Source organism: Podarcis filfolensis (assembly GCF_964270895.1).
Source record: "Podarcis filfolensis genome assembly, chromosome: 1".
NCBI lineage: Eukaryota > Metazoa > Chordata > Lepidosauria > Squamata > Lacertidae > Podarcis > Podarcis filfolensis.
Genome location: NC_139604.1, coordinates 64,772,339 through 64,792,295, shown reverse-complemented (window position 1 = coordinate 64,792,295; position 19,957 = coordinate 64,772,339). Strand labels below are relative to the sequence as shown.

General features: G+C 40.3%; 1 protein-coding gene across 4 annotated transcripts in view; it reads right to left on the bottom strand.

Annotated features, from left to right (window-relative positions):
• The window catches only part of SERGEF (secretion regulating guanine nucleotide exchange factor), a 104,104-nt gene that overhangs the window by 66,540 nt on the left and 17,607 nt on the right, over positions 1-19,957 (bottom strand). For 3 of the 4 annotated variants that reach the window (XM_083590301.1, XM_083590300.1, XM_083590299.1), the window contains exon 9: positions 16,510-16,676. In XM_083590301.1, coding sequence (XP_083446427.1) covers positions 16,510-16,676 — 167 coding nt within the window. Of the gene's footprint in view, positions 1-16,509; positions 16,677-19,685; positions 19,944-19,957 lie in introns of all 4 variants that reach the window. The other variant, XR_014542422.1, reaches the window with a different exon arrangement.

Here is a 19,957-nt window from a genome sequence, read left to right as displayed (position 1 = left end):
GGACTGTGAACAATAGTTTTAGATTTAAAATTCAGTAGAGCTATCATAGCCTTTCTTACAAATGGAATCATTTTTAAAAGAAAAAAAGGTTTAGAAGTATACAATTACAAAACTGATTTCTCATTACAGAGAGAACAGCTATATATTGTGATAATATACTGGAATGATAAATCAGTCCAAATGCCACAACATTTGTATTCTACCATCTTAGAGCTTCAGAGGTCAAGAGTTCTCCGGACAACATGGATTGTGTCACAGAGGGCTACAATGGGAAGGAAGAATCATCCAAAACTGGACATAAAAACCTTGAGTGTGAGGGTATAAAAAGTGTCTAAAAAAATTCTTAGTTAAAGTGTTCTTCCTTTCTTGTGTATCCTGTTGCCTGCCTCTGGAAATGTATTCAACTGATTATTATCTGCTGAATCCATACAGAAGGGTACAAGTTGCATTCTCTGCATAATTCACATTTTCCTAGATGGACATCTGGATTAAACTTCTCATGATATATTCATGTAGCAATTGGAGATAAGCAAAGTAACCCAAACCACCAAACCACTATGCTGAAGGGAGTCTGGGTGGAATGGAGGTCTCTCTTCATGCAGTCAAGGAAGATCTACATGTCTGAAATTTGTTGGGGTTCATCTCTTCCTGAGGAGCTACCATGTTTCCAAATTTCATGCAACTCCATATAAAAACATGGCCATTTTGGTTTCCCAGTGCAAGTCAATGGGAGGACCAAAATTTCAGATGTCCTGAGGTCCAGGTTGATCCAAAGCAAATCAGGGCTTGAATCACTGAATCAGATCCAAACCAAAGCAGAGATGGTGGTGGTTGCACAACCCTAATTACCAGTATAAACTATTCTTCTTTTCAAAGTATTTATGTACAAATTTACATGGGCTTCATTAATCTTGGTCTTCATGGTTCTACATGCAAATTTTTCATTGGTAAACAAATTCATATGCTCAACAGACATGACTACAATCACTGGCAATAAAACCGAGCTACATGATGAGCTACGAGGTGTATGTTTTGGTCTGCTCTTGGCAGCTTTCTCCTTCTATACTTTGTAAGACAGTGCCATACTGTGGACAGTCCCATTTCTTTGCTGTTTTGCTCTGCAGTCTCTGCAGGTACAGTAGGCATGTTTTCTGACCCAGTTTCCTCACCAATCTCTACTTAGCTGTACACTGTTAGTGACGCTCCTGGCATGCCAACCAGATACTGCAGCCTGCAGTGCAGTTTGTTACAGCACGTTCACAGTTCCTACTTAAAAAACAACAACAGTAGAAAAGTACCGTTATCAACTAAGCCTAATTAAACTGAAGCCACTTTCATATATGTGCCTGGCACACTTACATATGCTAATTTGTGAATGCTTGTGTATCCTCAACAAGCAGAAAAAATACATTTTTTAGCTGTGTGTGTGTGTGTGTGTGTCAGAAAGGGAGGGAGGGAGAGAATTCCAATTTTCTCGTACGGTCATGGTTTGGGAAAGAAAGCTCATAAAACTATTAGCTTAAGCATGTCTTTTTATCAGTTACTGAGATACGGAACTCACTACATGAGAGACCTTGCTCAATTTGTCTGACTTTCATTTATCCAGCACTACAAACAATTGTACCTGATTTGTAAAATCAGGTACAATAATACAGTGGAAGCACAAACACATGTACAGTCAAACCTCAGTTGTGGAACGTAATCCGTTCCTGAAGACTGTTCAACTTCCAAAACATTCAACAGCCACAAACTCAAAATGGAAGCCGCGTAGCACGTTCGGCTTCCGAAAATCATTCAAAAACTGGAGCAGTTACTTCCGGGTTTCCGACGCTCGGGAACCAAAACGTTCCAAAACGGAGGCATTCAGGAACCGAGGTATGACTATAATATGCACACATAATTGAGGGCACAGCTTTCCCCAGCAGATTTGGGCTAATGTCCAACTCATGAGGCTATTCTGACACTTACTCCTCAGCACGCTATGCTAAAATATAGTAACTACTGGAAATTAACTATTCAAAAGTTGTCAGCTGCCATGCTGAGAATATATCATCTTGAATCCGGGCCAAGCAGACACAATTTTTGGAGGATCAAGAAATCATGAATACTTAAAATTAAGATTTGTTTGAACAACACTTGATATAAAACAGTAGTGGATGGTGTGATGGGCCACTGATCCTCACGTGACTTTTGGTCAGTCATGTTGCTGCTGCTTACCAAGAGGTAGAGCAGCAAGGAATCTGGTGGTAAATATATGTTTTAGAAGAGGATATATTTCAGTAAGCCCATTACAAGATTTGCTTCCCGATAACCCAGTCCCATGGATCCTCATGGAACATCCTCTCAGAGTAATCTTCTTACAATGACAGCCTCAACTGCATCAGGGGCTACTGGGAGATTAAGTTCCTTTCCCACCTTTTATTTTGGTCAGGCTGGAGACAGCAAATGAACTGGTTGCTGTGGAAGTGCAACACAAGGCAACTTCTCTCTTTTCCTTTCTCTGCTCCCAGCTCCATTATTCTCTAAAAACACACACCTTGGCAATTTCTACAAAGCGGGGTGTTCAAAATTTTCAGGATCACACCCTGAAGAAACGTGTACCCTCAGATTATTGCTTGGAACCAGAAAACAAATGGGTAGGAGAAACAGTATCTGTCATAGACAATTTTGAGGGAGAAGTTTTACATGAATGTATTCATTTTCATGAGCATCAAAGAGCCTGCTTCCTAATAGTTTGGAAGGGGTAAAATCTTCTTTGGGTTAAATAAGGAGTGTGGGTACAGGGAAAGTAGTTGAAGTGCAAACTTCAGGTCATGCAGAAGGAGAACCCATGTGAAAATTTGGCTTTCTTCTTCTTATGATAGTTGATAGTGGAATTTTACAAAAAGTAGTATTAGAAATTGGTGCAACCAACACTTCACGGAAGACAGGTTCCATGGAAGCAGTTGCTGTTGGAGAGACAGAATACCCCATCTCTCCTAGCCCTCAAGAGTCTAGAAATTTATTTTCAAGCTAAACAGCCTTTGTGAGCTTATTTAAAAGGTTAATATAAAATAAATTATTCAGAGAAGACTCCACACAGTAGAACAGGATAATAAAACTGCATACCCATAAGAATGTCAAACACATTTACATTTATAGTAGAAACACAAACAGTAAGTGAATCATTATTATTATATACAACTATCAGACACTGATCTGACCCAACAGTGAACCTCATCTTCAGAGGGAAAAGATAATCCAGTGCAGCATGCCTTATGCCTGAACAAATGATACATTTCACATGCTGCAGATCTTTGTTTAAAATAAGATGTGGTGTTTTTCAAAGATGTGGTGTTTGGGCAAAATAAATTTTCTCTTCTGCAAGAGCTCTTCCATAAAGAATAGTTCCGACTCTTATGACTCACTGAGTTTTAGAGTTTCCACTCAAAGTTAAAGCCAAATGTGTGAACAACATATATTCTATCCCAGTCCTTTTAACTTCAGGTAACAGACTAAATAAATTATGCTCAGGAATTGAAATTATCTCAAATGATAAGAATCATTTCCCTAAGTTAGTCAAACATCCCCTAACTGCATCCTATAAAAAGTTGTAGAAAAAAGTCATCAGAAAGTCACCATGGATACACATTTCTCTAATACAGGCATCCTCAAACTCGGCCCTCCAGCTGGTTTGGGACTACAACTCCCATTATCCCCAGCTAACAGGACCAGTGGTCAGGGATGATGGGAATTGTAGTCCCAAAACAGCTGGAGGGCTGAGTTTGGAGATGCCTGCTCTAATGTGCGATTGATCAGATGTGAATCCAAGGTATGCAGGTAGACAAAGTTTCAGATGAAACTCATCTGTTGTTCTCAGGGTCTCAAATCAGAGTAGACACACATTCCAAACACGGGCCTGAAGCTATTTTCCAGTTGCCTCCCAGGAATCTTCCAATGACAAGAACACTAATAATAATGTGATGTTACCTAAGGCCTGTTTTTTCACTTACCAAACTGTCTACAGTGGTACCTCTGGTTAAGAACTTAATTCGTTCCAGAGGTCCGTTCTTAACCTGAAACTGTTCTTAGCCTGAGACACCACTTTAGCTAATGAGGCCTCCTGCTGCCGCTTACCTCAGGTTAAGAACTTTGCTTCAGGATGAGAATTTCTGTTCTCATCCTGAAGCAAAGTTCTTAACCTGAGGTACTATTTCTGGGTTAGCGCAGTCTGTAACCTGAAGCGTCTGTAACCCGAGGTACCACTGTAATTTTATCTAGCCATCTTGGGAAGGGCCATAGTTTAGTGGCAAAGCATCTTCTTTGCATGCTGAAGGCTCCAGGTTCAAGCCCTGATGTTTCCAGGTCAGCCTGGGTATACCTAGCTAGAAAGAGTAACAATCTGACTCTATATAAGGAACTGGGGTTTCTGTACTTTTGCCTCCAGGAGAGCTTTAAAATCTGTCTATGAGAATAAAATGTTACATTAGAAGTGCCCCCATTATTTTTGATGCAAGCACTTTCTAATTAGGATTACCGTCAGTGGCTAGAGTTAAACCTCTATGTGTCTTAAAGGTAAAGGTAAAGGGACCCCTGACCATTAGGTCCAGTCGTGGCCAACTCTGGGGTTGCGGCACTCATCTCGCTTTATTGGCCGAGGGTCATGTGGCCAGCATGACAAAGCCACTTCTGGCAAACCAGAGCAGCGCATGGAAACGCTGTTTACCTTCCCGCCAGAGTGGTACCTATTTACCTACTTGCACTTTGACGTGCTTTCGAACTGCTAGGTTGGCAGGCGCTGGGACCCAGCAACGGGAGCTCACCCCGCCATGGGGATTCAAACCGCCAACCTTTTGATCGGCAAGTCCTAGGCTCTGTGGTTTAACCCACAGTGCCACCTGCGTCCCACTTCTATGTGTCTTACAGCCCCATAAAAGCCAGCACATTCATTATGGTATAAGCTTCTGTAGGCTTAAGACCACTTGTTCAGCATTTTGATGAAATGGACTCCAGACAAGTGTGACTTCCCAGCACTCTTTTCCCAAATTTACCAAAAGGTAAAATGCAGTAAGAGAAGGGCTCTAGAAGTAGTAAGGCTTCCGTTAGGCAATGCCACAAATCCACAGGGCTGTGTTCGGGGCTACCAGGAACCACTGAGAAATGTGGCTGCATCCCTAGATGATGCCACGAGTATGCATTTCAAATGGTTCTCCATTCCCTTACAGCAGAACATGCTCACCGTACATGAAGGGGCCAACAAAGACCTTACATTGCACCCTGAATCCTCCCTTCACTTCCATGTCCAGGAATACAGGGAAAGAGTGATGTAGAGATGCACTGAGGCACTACAGCTGCAGCGCTACCCACAGCATACCCAATTCATACCCTAGATTACATTTCCAAACATCTTGAGGAATTCGACAATGTGATCCAATTCCCCCAAATGATTTCTAGTACACGTGGGAAGGAATCCACTCGGCAGATGGTGTCACCTCCTCAGGCAAAGTGGACAGCAATTGTGGAAATGGCCAATTGGCAAATGGCCAGTTCTGAGCCATCTGGCATGACTAAAATAAAGGCAATGCCAAGAAAGTGGCCCGATAAACAAAAGAAAGGTCTTTTGCTGAGAAACAGCACTTCTGCCATCTAAATAAAATAGATACACCAACAATAGCTTCAATAAGAAAAGTGAAAGCCTTGCTTGATAAGGAAAAAAAAAATGCAGCTCTTGTGAGAATGATTGAATTAGCCTCTTATAAAGGGATGCAAGTAAATCAACATAATAAATTCATGGGGAAATGGTATTTTTCTTGATGTATTGGAATAGTAAATATAACACTGAAGCACAACCATGAGCTGTTTTCAGTTTATTGCAAGTTTACTTTGTTATTTGAAATTTTGTACTTTTGAAATACTGTAAAGTTTTAGAACTACTTTTAAAAATTCAACTGTTTTTTGGTTGTACAGAATTCGGACAAGATTGTCCCGTACTACATTCATGGCATCCTGCTCTTAACACTTCCGTTTTCAGAGATCAAACAAGAAAATGTGTCCACCATTTATTTATATTTATATTTATATTTATATTTATATTTATATTTAGCCAATAACAATGCTGTTTTGTCTGCTGTTATAAATGCATGGATGGTTGTTAAATGTGTTATTTTAACTACAATGGTACCTCGGGTTAAGAACTTAATTCGTTCCAGAGGTCCATTCTTAACCTAAAACTGTTCTTAACCTGAAGCACCACTTTAGCTAATGGGGCCTCCTGCTGCCGCAGCGCTGCCAGAGCACAATTTTTGTTTTCATCCTGAAGCAAAGTTCTTAACCCGAGGTACTATTTCTGGGTTAGCGGAGTCTGTAACCTGAAGCATCTGTAACCTGAAGCGTTACAGAAGCGTATGTAACCCGAGGTACCACTATATGTGGTTTCAATGTGCTTTTAATTTTAGCTACTTTGGGGGCCCCAGCTGGGGCTGAAAGGCAGCAGAAAAAAATGAAAAGATAAATCAATATTTGAAAGCTACAGCTGATACAGAATGCAACAGCTTTCCTTGATCATGAGGGTTGGACAGCAACAGCATGTTATACTAGTCGTCTCACCTGGGCACCCTGCAATCTTTCAGGCACAGCAGACAGTGTTAGTTTTGACTTTCAACACCTAAAAAAAGCTTTGATGCTAACATGTATTATTCCCTTTATTTCATGATGATCTCCAAGTTCAACCTGAATTCCCTCCTGACCAGCTTTATTTACATTCCACAACTTGTTATGTTGGCAACTGTATGTGCAAAGCACATCCGCATTCTTCTGTTGGCACCTTGCTTATCAACTGTAGAACTTGTACCATCTTTCTGTACTGTTTATGGAATCTTAAATGGGGTTTTTTTTAAAATGGTTTTTAAAGAAGATCCAAGTGCCTCTGTGTTAAAACGAGTCACACTAGAGAAATGGATAGTAAAGAGTGTTCAAAAGTAGGAGCATATTGTGCTCAAAAATCTTCATATTAATTCTTTTTTCTCCATTTTCTTTCCAGTGTCACAGAGTTAGCAACGTGCAAGCTGGAAAAGTACGGCCACCTTGCAAACACCAGTTCTGCAATTTCAATGGACAACGTGTTGTTAACATTGCTTTGACATACATACAACCACATTCTGATCATCACTATTGAACTGCAGAACATGAATTTTAAGCAATTAACCATATTGGGGAAAGGGGATAAATCCATTCATTTTAGTTTATCGTGTTGGTAGAAAAGAATATTTGCTAAATACTCATTTCTTTATCTCTCGGGAACAAAGCGTGATTGGAAGAGGGGATCTATGTTGTTTCTGAGGATGAGAAAAAAAGGGGTATGCATTTCATTTCATCTATTCTTAGTGCAAGCTGAACTAGTGCATCAGAACTAAATGAAATGAAAAATTACCATTGGATTTAAAGATGCCGTATGTCAAAACTATTATTACTATTAATATTTATTTTTAAAACCCATCTTAGAGATATTTTTCTTATGCTCCAATGATTCTTAAATACTGCTACAGATTGGCTTGCTGAGATAGGATCAATAATAATGTAGCCTAGGAGAAATAGTTGAATCAAAATAACTTCCCCAAATCCTGATAGACACTTCCAAAGAACACATTAATGACACCGCTCCTCCAAAGGCAGACATGTTATCTTTAAATAGTTTCCCTCATTTACCACTTTTAACTTTTTTTGCCTGATGCAAAACCAGAATGTTAGCAAATACCTGTTGATGGTGATGCTTGTTTATTGTTGTTCTTTCAGTTTATTATCCACCCTTCACCATAAGATCCCAGAGCAGGTTACAACAATTTAAAACAAAGTACTGTCAGAAGAATAGGGTGGGTCCATGTATATATACCTTAGTAGCCCACCTGCTGTTGATCAACAGAACATTGTAAGGTCATAGGACAATATCAATTGCTTAACTATGTTCTGTCAAAGACTGCAGGGCTTCAAGCAGGAAACCTCATTGTCAGAGACTTGTCCCCATACCACTTGTTCTATTCAAATACTGACAGCAAATACAAATGTGATCACTTTTAGATGAACTTGACTGAGGGCTGATTATTTTTATTCACACACGAAGGACGGGGTCTCACCTAGAACATTGCCACTAATTTTGATAAATATATTGCCAACCTAGGCCCCCATTAAGATCTGCATGGTGTGATTAATTCAAAATTTCATCCATGGGTTGTATGAGTGGAGTTCCACTCACATAACTCACATAAGTGGACAGTTGTTTCTACTCTTCCCTCTTTATGTCCCCATAATCTGCTACAGTGGGCCCCCAAACCAGCTGGAGCTAATTTGGAGGGCACATGGGAGGCTGGAGGGAACAGGAGAGAAAGAGGAGGCACTGGTGCGGACACAGGAATTTGTTAAGAGAGTGAAGCTGCAGCACTGCATACAACCCCATGGACCAGCCTCTCCCAGTCAGATATTGTTGCAGATAAAGGTACTCTTTCCTTTTTATCCTCCTCTCTTCTCCAGGGACCTGTGAGTATTATTAGCTTGCTTTTATCTTGCCACATCCACTTTTAGATACCAATACTGTGTTTTTTCTAAGAGGTTTTTGTTAGTGCACTTTGAACCTAAAATATCATTCCAGAACAGTTCGTTCACAAACATGCACACCAAAATCCCTGTTCAGTCATGTCATTCCTTTGTGAAAATGAATGGAGGCAAAATGTACTGTATATTTCCGTCTATAAGACACCCCCATGTATAAGACACCCCCTATTTGGGAGGACTCAGATTTAAGTAAATGGGGGGAGATGTATCTGTGTATAAGATGCCCCCTAATTTTTGACATTATTTTTTAGGGAAAAACCTAGTCTTATACACAGAAAAATACGGTACTTCTCTGAGAGTAACCACATATCAGGATTTCATGAGTGAAAATAAAATGGACAGAATTGATCTCTGATTACTGGCACACTTTGGAAGGAAGTTAGAGTTTATCTTCAGTCTGCCAGATCAGGGCTGGCCCACACATGAGGCATGGTAAGGCAACCGCCTCAGGCAGCAGGATCCACTGGAGCAGCATATCCTGATGTTGATCTTTCTTCTATCCTTGTTCCTGATGTAGATCTTCCCTCACTCCTTACCTTCCGGAGAGGCAAGATGCCATTTTGAGGTGTGCCTTAGGTGCCAAAATGTATTGGGTTTTGGTTTTGGTTTTGGTACATAACCACTTTGCTCCAAGACTGGACCAGCAAGTTGATAGTCCTCAACTCTGCCCAACAGTGAATGTATTTCAGTCGTGTGTCATTTCAAAACCCCCATTAAAGTGCTATCATCTGGCTTTATTCTAGCAGCTAAATTAAGAGCGATGTTCAGCTTTTGATATGTTATATATATTCCAGGGAGGGAGGTATCAAATAGAAGTTTCATATTTTTAGCTTTTTACCTCTCATGGACATTTGGGATAGCATTAGCTAAATACTTAAATACACAGAGCTTAATTTCCTAGCAAGTTCTTCTATTCTATTCCTGGTGGGTTGTTCCCATAAATTTTACACTGTGCAGCTGGAAAACAAAATAGTTTTTAGTATTATGCTTTTCCTCCAAAATGGGTAACGGTGGAAACTGTACACTGTCCTAATTTTCAGGTACAGCAGTGTTCTAAAGCACTGCTTCTTTTGGCTGACTGTTTAAATAATTCACTCTTCTTAAAAGCACCTTCACAGGCCTCACCCAAAAGAGAAGCATTCTGAAGGGCTTAGGGAACACTACAGTGCGAGATAATGCAATGATTTGTACTCAATATTCTGGGATCTTGTTTTCAAGGAAAAAGGAAAACATCACAATTCAGCCTATTGATCCTATACCACAGATCACACTCTCTGTCTCGTTCTTGACTTCTTACAGCGCCTGTTAAATAAAGATTTAGCTATTTCTCTAGTTAGTGCTGCATATTCAATATTCAACACTGGATGCAACCATAGCTGTTTGGCATTTGCAAGGAAAAGGCGAGAGATCAGCAGCAGAGCACAGGCTTTGCATGTAAATGGTCCCAGGCTCAGTCTCTCCTATCTGCAGGTAGAGCTGGAAAAATCTCCTGTCCTGAATCTCTGGAGAGGCTCTGCTAGTTAGCATGGACAGCACCAAGGTAGATGGACCATGTATTGATATAAGGCACTTTCCTACAAGCTGGGTAGGAAAGTTCCAAAAGTTCACCCCACAAATTCACCTATCCAAAAGAAAGTCTAAAACTGAAGATTTTCATACTATGTGATATCCTTTTGTCTGTTTTATTATGAATTAACCTCATATTATGCAAAACACCTTCTCTGATATTATTTCTACTTTTATGGTTTTCAGCAACTTGTATATAAGTAATATGCAGCTTTTGGTGTTCTACAATTACTTTTATTTTTTGTATGTGAACTCTCACTTTCACTGATTATAAAACATAGTTTTAGGGACAAGGATTTTATACTGAAGATTTTTCTGTACCGATTTTTTAAGTTACTCTTTACAGTGCTACCTCTGGATGTGAACGGGATCCGTTCCGGAGCCCTGTTCGCATCCTGAAGTGAACGCAACCCACATCTGCGTGTGTGTGTGTCACGATTCGCTGCTTCCACACATGCGTGTGACATCATTTTGAGCGTCTGCACATGCGTGAGCGGTGAAACCCGGAAGTAACACGTTCCATTACTTCCAGGTGCCCACGGAGCGCAACCCGAAAACACTCAACCCGAAGGTACTTCAACCCGAGGTATGACTGTATATGATTATATGGGTTTCCTCCAAGCTTATATTAAAACCATTAAAATTAGTATTAAAAGTACAGTTAGGTTTAACCACTGTCATAATGAGAAATAGCTATGGAAATGTTTATCAGTATCTCAGACAGAAAACCAAGACATTACTGGAGCGATTTGAATAAGTTGGTTAGACATCAGATAGGTATCCACTCAAGACGGCAACTTCACACAAAGGCCTATGAACATGAAAGACCCACCCCGCAGATGCTCATACTTCTAATTGCTTCTGGTGACCTCAGCAAGCCAATGAGCCAATTGGACTCAGAGTGTGAACCTGGACATTTCTCTCCTCCCCAGCCTTGAACTTTTGTGCTGGCATGGAGAGCCACTGCACATGAGCAACTTGCTGTGTGAGAGGGGGATGGAGACCGGTTCTTAAGAGGTCTGACACTAGTCAGATTCCCCCCCCCCTTTTTTTGTGTTCTGTGGAAGATCAGGACTAATTTCTATCTGGTTTTTCCCCAAACCAGTGTAAGGACTCTTGAGCAAGCTGCTCACAGCTTATATTATTCAATCTACCTTGCTTTACATTTTCCTACATCTCCCACCGAACTTAAACAACTTGTAAGGTTACTAGTGAGAGACTGAATGTAATAGTGGAAGTTACTTGTTGTTAACATTATCTTACTTAACATAGCAGAAAGCACACCCTTTTTATGTAAAAGTCTAAACCGCAAACATGAAAGAAAATTTCAAAAAACTTGGGGAATGTTTTTAAATAAAGTGACTTTGTTCTAATTATTTTCAGTACGGCTTTCTAAGCATGGAATCAGTGTGAGTTAATAGCCTATTTCCTCACTGGCGCGCAGCCAATCTGCCTCCACACTGACACTGTACACAAGCCAAAAGTCACCTCCAAAGATAAAGCACTTGTTCGGTCTGAGTACAAACCTAAACCAGAACTGAGGGGAATTGAGACACAAATAAACAGAAAAGGCCATGCTTTTTTAGGTCCAAACTAGATATGAGGCATCAGCCACATCTGTATATAGTCACAGAGACACAGGCAGGCTGGGACAAATGGGCTTGTAAATTAGGGGTGGGGAATCTGTGCCCCTTCAGAAGCTGTTGGACTCTTAATTTCCATCAGCCATAGCCGGCATGGCCAGTGGTCTGAGATTATGGGATCTGTAGTCTGACAACTGGAGGGCCACATGTTCTCTGTCCCTACTATAAGGGACAGAGAAGTATTAAGGAGGAAGGTTCCAGAAAAAGCACAATAGTGTACAAAAGGGGGAGAGCAGTAATGATTCTGCCCCTAAATCACCTCATACCTAAAGAGCTATCTTTACAATGCAAAATTTGCCATGTGATTATTCTCCTTTTACACTGAGTTTATTAAAAACAGAACAGGACCTCTGAAACATAAATATGATAAGCAGCAAGGATGGCCAGCTTCTGTAACCTTAGGGCTATCAGCTCTCTTATTTCTTACCACCTGAAAAAGTTTTTTCCCCTTCCCTAATAGGTAAAATCGCAAACAAACATTTTACCATGCTTTGTCTAAATTTTTCATAGGGCCATCAGAGATCAGATAATTCAGAGGCTACTCTAGCCCAGAAGCCACCAGTTGGCCAATCCAATGAATAATGATGCTGTGTTGTAAATTGCTCTTTTTTCCCTTTCTTCTCTTCAGTTTGCTGATATTAAGGCAAGGGAAAAGATCATCATCTTCCTCCTGCTATTTTAATCAGCTGTTTTTAAAACAAAATTAACTTTTCAGGGCACCAGGAAAGAGCAGACAATTAAAAATGCACTTATTGCATTATCTATTTCCTTAAGACCTACGGTTTTGGTAATCAGCTTAGTGATACATCTAATGTACTGAAGACTTGCTCTCGGCAGCTGAATAGCAAATCTAGCTTCAAAGGCTTATTATTTTCCCTGAAAGCCTTTGTAGTCCACATTTTTACAGCAAAATGTGTTAAACCCATGATACCCATATTCCCAAAAAATATATGCATAAATCTAGAAACATAAACAGTATTCAATAGCCTAGATTTGGATAAAAGTTGCTATTAATATTGTATTGATTTCATTTATTTATTAAATTTGTATACCACCCTTCATCCAAATATCTCAGGAAGGTTCACAGTATAAAAATACAAAATAAAAACAAAATGCATAATAAAAACAAGAGAAAAAACAAAACAAGCCCATAATCCCATTATTGTTATTATTGTTATTATTATATTATAGATTATTGTAGATTATTAGCATTATTGACCTAATAACAGGCTAGGATGAGAGGCAAGGCCTCATGCAAGTTCATCCTATCAGCTTCATTTTTGGGTGGGAATTTGAACATGTGTCTCCTTGATTCTAGTCCAGTGCTCTAACCACACTGGCTGTTCAGAATTCAAGATCTGACGCTTATTCAGGTTTCATATTGTTGTTGTTTATTTTATCTGCCTCACCAAACACAGCCATTTACAGTGGAATATAGTTCCATGCAACAGAACACTTCTCCACTTTGTTACTATATTTGCATTTTCTCCTTATATGTTTAGAATTCCGGTAATAATATTAGAGCTCAAGCTTGGAAGCAATCATATGTATAAAGAGAAAATATATGTTACTTCGGCACAGTGACAGCTCTTCAATGATTTCCAAAGTGTGCCTGTGCTGATCAACTTGGAATAAGTTGATAAGTTGAATAAGTACACTTTGCACTTTCATGGGACCCTGCAGCCAGACACTGAGGTTCCCCAGACGATACCACAGAGGAATGGCACATGGCGAGGCAGTGACAGCACTGCGCCAGCCAAGGCTCCAGCTGCCCACCAATCTCATTTCCCAGAATGCCTCTGGGCCCAGAGAAGAAGATGGCAAGCAGCTGGCAGCAGTTGCACTAGTTAGCAGTCTATTTAGAGTCCATCTTAAAGTACATGTTTTAACCTTTTAAAGCCCCCCACCTCTTAGGTCCAAGTTATTTGAAGGGCACCTTCCCCCATATCAGCCGCTCTGTACATTAAGCTCATCAGTTGAGGCCTTCTGCCTCTCAGAATAATCAGGTTGGGCAAAAGTGTGTGTGTGTTTTTCCCACTGTAGTGATTTTATCCTTCTGAAATGTACAGCTGATGGGGGCAAGTCATCCTCATTCCGTACAGTCATTTAGGAGAGTCCTTATAACCCATCTGTTTTCACTGCCTTTTCCTTGAAGGTATGTTTTGCTTTATTGCATTGCTGATTGTGTTTAGCTTACAGCTGGCTGGGTGTTGGTTTTTTTAATGCAAGTGGCTTTCATTATGCGTATTTATTTTTATTATATTATACTTTTATCTTGTAACTTGAAAGTGCTTCTACCCTTAAAGGCAGCTTTCAAATATTTAAAATAAGATACCCAGAACTATTCCAGGACAGGCAACTTAACACTAATGTGGAAAAAAGACAGTTTTATAAAGGCAAGTATGCATGAATGTTGCCATGCCTCATATTATTATTTTCTGCTGTATCATCCTTGCTATCACATTGCTGGAAGACTTGATAAACTGCAAAAAGGAGCATTAAAATGTTTCTACGGGAATTTCTTGCTGTGTTCCTATATGCCAGCATCATTAATAGGTGTACACAAGGGAAAGGGGATAATCCTTCTGTAGAAGAAAGCATGAAGACAATGCTCTTGATGAAGAATACTCCTACCTACAAAATTTCATGTTCCATCAACTTTTTAAAGAAAAACTAATTAGATTAACTTATTCAAAAACTCTTTCTCCCTCTCTCTCTCTCTCTGTATATATATATGTGTTTGTGTGTGTGTGTGTGTGTGTGTGTGTGTGTGTGTGTTTCTTGCTTTGGAATGTGAAATTTTAATGCATATGTTAATTAACCAGAATTTTTTTCCCTGCTCAGAAACAGCCTTTATTTTAAGGGCAGGGGGAACACCCAATCTAGAAGCATTTGATGTGCAAAATGCTTCCTTGATTTAGTGTTGCATTTGCAGTTGATGTCACCAGTGATCAGTGATGGGGTCTCTGTGCTGTGAAATGCCCCTTGTCACAGTTCAAGCTGATGCGGGCAGAAGACTTTGACACCCAAGTATTCAGGTGTTTTACTTCTGACATTCTCCACAAGGGACAGTCCCATTTTTAGCTACATTCCAGGATTGTGACTGCCACCAGCTAGTGCCAAAATGTCAATATTGTTTTTATATAGATATATATTTTAAAAAATCAGTTACACTTAGGTTCTTCATGATCTGATTATATCTGACATCTCAAGGTTTTAGCTATCCAATTCAGCCCTATAAGCTCTTTCATTCTATATCAGTAGCAGCTTAAACACTGCTGATCTTACTAAGATGTTTATTAATAAAACAAACTCTCACTTCCTCCCACCCGTGAGTTCACAGTATTCAATGTTTCTAAAGTTGCTCTTTTTAATTGGCCGAACTGTAGGCAACTTCTTTTTTCATTTAGGTATAAGTCCATTACATTGGCCACCTCATGAGAAGAGAAGACTCCCTAGAAAAGACCCTAATGCTGGGAAAGATTGAGGGCACAAGGAGAAGGGGACGACAGAGGACAAGGTGGTTGGACAGTGTTCTCGAAGCTATGAACATGAGTTTGACCAAACTGCAGGAGGCAGTGGAAGACAGGAGTGCCTGGCGTGCTCTGGTCCATGGGGTCACAAAGAGTCGGATACGACTAAACAACAACAACATAGGTCCATAGTCCTTTGACACTCTCAGCTCCACAAAAGATGGTACATCAGAACATGTACATGGAAAAACTGAACTACAGATGCACTAAAATAAAATATGCTGTTACTAAGTAGGGGTGGGGGGGAAACATAGCCAGACATATCCAGATTATGTCAAACAAAACTCAACACTTAGGATCGCTCTTAAAAGTAATATATCTGAAAGACCAACTCCCTTCCTACGGACTGTCTGGCGTGTTGAAATAGGCAGAGGAGGCCCTCTGGTAATTTCACCAAGCTCAGATTTGGAGTGGAGAGGGAGTGGCAACCCCTAAACAGTGAAACTCCTATCAGGTGCATCTGACACCTTCATAATATAGTTTCCATGGTATGCTGAAAGCACACCACCTTGCCCTGGCTTTTGATGACCAAGATATAAATTTTAGAGCCCACCCTAGTCTCCTGACTGCAATTTAACTGGTTTTAGTACTGTATTTTTTAAATTATTGCAATCCATGCTGGGATCTCATGGGGAAGAACAGAGAAGGAACCATCATCATCTTCATCGTCTGGATTCAACTAACCTATTACTCTAGCAGAAGCCACCACAAGGACCCCTGTTAATGCAGCAGGGCTTTCCCCCACCCCATTCCCTAAGTCTTTCCCAAACCCCCAGAAGAAAATACACGGGGAGAAGAGGGGCAATTGTTCCATCTCACAAACAGAAATGCTTGCACTGATGAACAATCTCCTTGGCGCTATTTTGAATTCCACCCAATATATACTTTTAGATGCACAAATTTATCTGGGAAGTTTGCCTCTCTCTATATTGCTGCTACCATAAAACTGGACTTCTATTTTCCATGTAACAGAGTCCCATCTTCTCAGAGACTGCTTCAATAGATACCACCACAGAGGTACAAGATGGCAGTCATCTGTTGTTACCACCACAGCTTGGATGTTCTTTCCCAGTGTATAATGTCTGAGGGCTACAGATAGCCCTTGCTCAAAAGGTAAATTAGTAACACAAGACAAACAAATAATTAGAGGTCTGACCTTAACAAAATTCATGGTTTCTCCTTACCTCAGATGCTCCAGTGAGGCTGGGCACTGCAACAGGTGCACTGATTTGCTTTTTCAAACAGTGTTCAGTCGATTTCTTTCCATCCTCGCTCTCTCCTTCATTCAGCATCCCGCTCCATCCAAGTTGACCATAGTCTCCTCTACCCCATGTAAAGACTTTCCCTGTTTCTGAATAGAACACACACAGTTGTTCAGCATTAGTCCTCCAGACAAAACTTAATCACTGTGAAAACAGCAGCAACTCAGCAATGTAAGAAAAATAACAAGAAACTAGGCTTTTTATTTAAAAAAAATGCACTCCAACCTCTTCTGACTTCAAGGGTTAATTAACACTCAGCTTTTTTTCCTACTTCCCCAGTTCATATTTCTCAAATTCCCCTCTCCTTACATTTCCCTACAAGTTCCAGTCTATCTCAAGGTAGTGGTAGAGGCTTTTCTGTACAATCACCTGAGATTAGTAATGAGCTGGATAGATAAAAGGTAACCCAGGCAAGAGGGAGCTGATGATTTGCCATGCTGGGGAGAAAGACTCAGTGGACCAGTTGGTCATAAAATATTAGTTCTACCCAGATGGGCTCCTACTCCTTGTTGAGTTGCAGGTTCATAGTCTGAAAATACTTGTCCATCCAGCAATTCTCCTAAATGATCAGGTAACAATAGTCCTGTAGTAGCATTTTACCAACTTTAGTTGCACCCCCTACTGGAAAAGAGATGCCGGCTACTGTCGTTCATGCCTTGGTGGCAACAGGGGCCTGACAATGAAAGTCCCATGGGCTGAAGGCACATGAGGCTACCATCTTGCTGAAGCTAAGCATGCCTGGGTTAGGTCAGTGTCTGAATGGAGGTGAGTGCCCGGAAACCATGTGTTTATCATCTTGGGTTACACAACAAAAGAAAGGTAGGATATAAATTTAAACATAAAAAAATAAAAGTGATCTGGAAACTCCACCTAGGAGGACATATAATACTCATTCTGAAGCTCTCTTCAATAAGGAAGCTTGTAAGTACATCTAAGCAAACACCCCTTTCAGACTTTCATGCCAAACATGCCCTAGGTGGTCCATTTCTTTACTGCACTTGTCTTCCTTTCAGAGACAGGAAAAAGCGTTTTTATTCCCTCAAGCTCAGGCAAGTTAAGTTCTTAAATTGTTGCCTTATGCTGCTCTTCATGCCTTTATTTAGGTTTTTTTTTAAGCTGTCGTGTTTTTTATGATTCTTTAAATTAGTTTAATCTGCTTCTGTGTAAGCTACTTTGAGAATGCTTGTATGAAAAAACTGCACATAAATATCAAATAAATATTCTCTCCTAAATATTTTTGCTGCCTGTGGGCAAAGGAAAAGATGGTACCTTTCCCATTCCAAACACAGAAGCTGTCCAGACTAGAAGCTGAGTTCAGTATCCTCCATTGCACCTGTGGGCAGAAGCTATCTTAGAGGATGCGAGGTGAGTTGAATGGCACACAGAGCTCTGTCCACTTCCTGTCCCCCAGCATATTCCGCCAAAGGTGCCCGCTTCACTCTGCCTAATGATAGGGCTGGCAACTGCTTTTTTCCTTAAAAAATGTTTAGGGGTACTCTCATTTACCTACTCATATTGAAATAGTGCCCCTCAATGAGGCCAAACTTAGATTCACAAAATCATTAGGGGTATGCGTACCCCTGCGTTCCCCCCCCCCCCCGAAGAAAAGCACTGGGGCTGGCCCTGAAACCCGTGCACTGAGGCAGACTGGCTGTTGCTCCTTCTACCTCAGCCCTCACACAAGGACTTTCCTCAGAAAAGCTTATGAGCAAGCCTCAAAATAGTGAACTCCCTTCTCCTAATTCCCCCTGCTTCCTTCACTACAGAAAGAGGCGAGAGCCCGCACCAGGAGATCTTGCAGCTATTTGACCATGTGGACAGTTCAGTTGCAAGACAGGCTGCCAAATCAAAGAACACTTGTTATTTATCACCACCAACCAAGGCTTGGGCTTGTTTAAAATTCAAGCTATGGTGCGCCTCTCACTTTTAAACTTTTAATAGCAATATCTAAATGCAGATAGCAGTCTAATTATAGTTATGCAATTAAAAACAAATGTAGCTCCTCATTATCCTTGCAAGTTTAACTGTTGCTCTGAAGGTTCAAGAAAGACATTGGTTTCTCATATTAATAACAAAAAACCATATAAAGGACAAGGAAATGATGAACCTGCTCATCTCTTTCAGAAGGCAAGGATGCCAAAACATTAGCCATTACTGTATTTGGAAATGCATCACAGGGTGACCAAAGGTTTATTTTATAGTGTGCTACAATACCTACAGTATAGTTTATTTTACACTATTCAGATGTTTGTCTCAACATGCAGGTGAAGGGGTATAGGATTGTAGCCACTTGTGGCCTCAGGCTTCCACCCTAAACAAATTCAGAACAGCATATGAGAGAATTTATGCCTATGCCCTGCCCACGTGATCTCAGCTTAATTGTATGGACAGAATGATACACACAATTCATACACAAACAACTCCTTAAGACATTACACTGGACACATGCACAGGTGTAGCCAACAGCCACACTCTATCCCTTTCTGTGTATTTGAGCACTTGAACAAGTGGTAGCATTTGTTTATTAAATTGTAGGTTATCTCAAGCATCCTTCAATATCCTTAAAAAGGCATCTACATTTAGGTTAATAAGCAAGTTTCATAAAATTTAAAATTTAAAAGTGGGTTTATCAGACCCACTTACTAATTTAATTTGTGGACAGTCATTTTTACAAATCATATTAAAACACTTTTATTAATTGTTCTGTAGCTTCAGCCATCCCCTGGAGCTAGTTTTTAAAGCAGCACTGCAATAATTTACCATCACTTAAAATCTCAGCTATTGTAAGAGAAAAGCCAAGCACTGCTTCCCTTTGCAATCCACCATTGTCCAAATACGGCAGATCAAGACAGATCTATTGTCTGCTCTAAGCTGCTGACAGTAAGGTGGTAGGGAAATAAAAATATGTAGACATCAATGCTGCCCTCTAGAGGGTAGTTGCAGCACCACAAGCCAGATTTTCATTGTTCCAAACTTGGCCAAATTCCAACAAGCAATTAGACAATTTACCAGCACTGCTTTATCTAAAGAAGTTATGTAGTTAGCAATCCCTTATTGCTCCCTAAGGACCAGAAAGTCAAGAGAAGCCCCCTCCTTACACTGTGAAGTTTCCATCTTCAATTCATTCCTGTCCTCAATGCTCTCCCAACAAGCTCTTCTCCCTGTAATCCTTAGCCCTGGTTCTTCTCCTTTCATCAGATGTCGATGTTCATGTCTGTGTGCAGCTGAATGTCTCCAAAGGATGGCAAAGAGTTCATCATGCCCTAGAGTTCTGTGATTCAGTTGGACCTCTTCCTACCTGTCAATGATTTGTTCAGTGTTTCCATAGCCATTCCAATGTTTATCTACTGGTAAAACTAAAATAGAATAA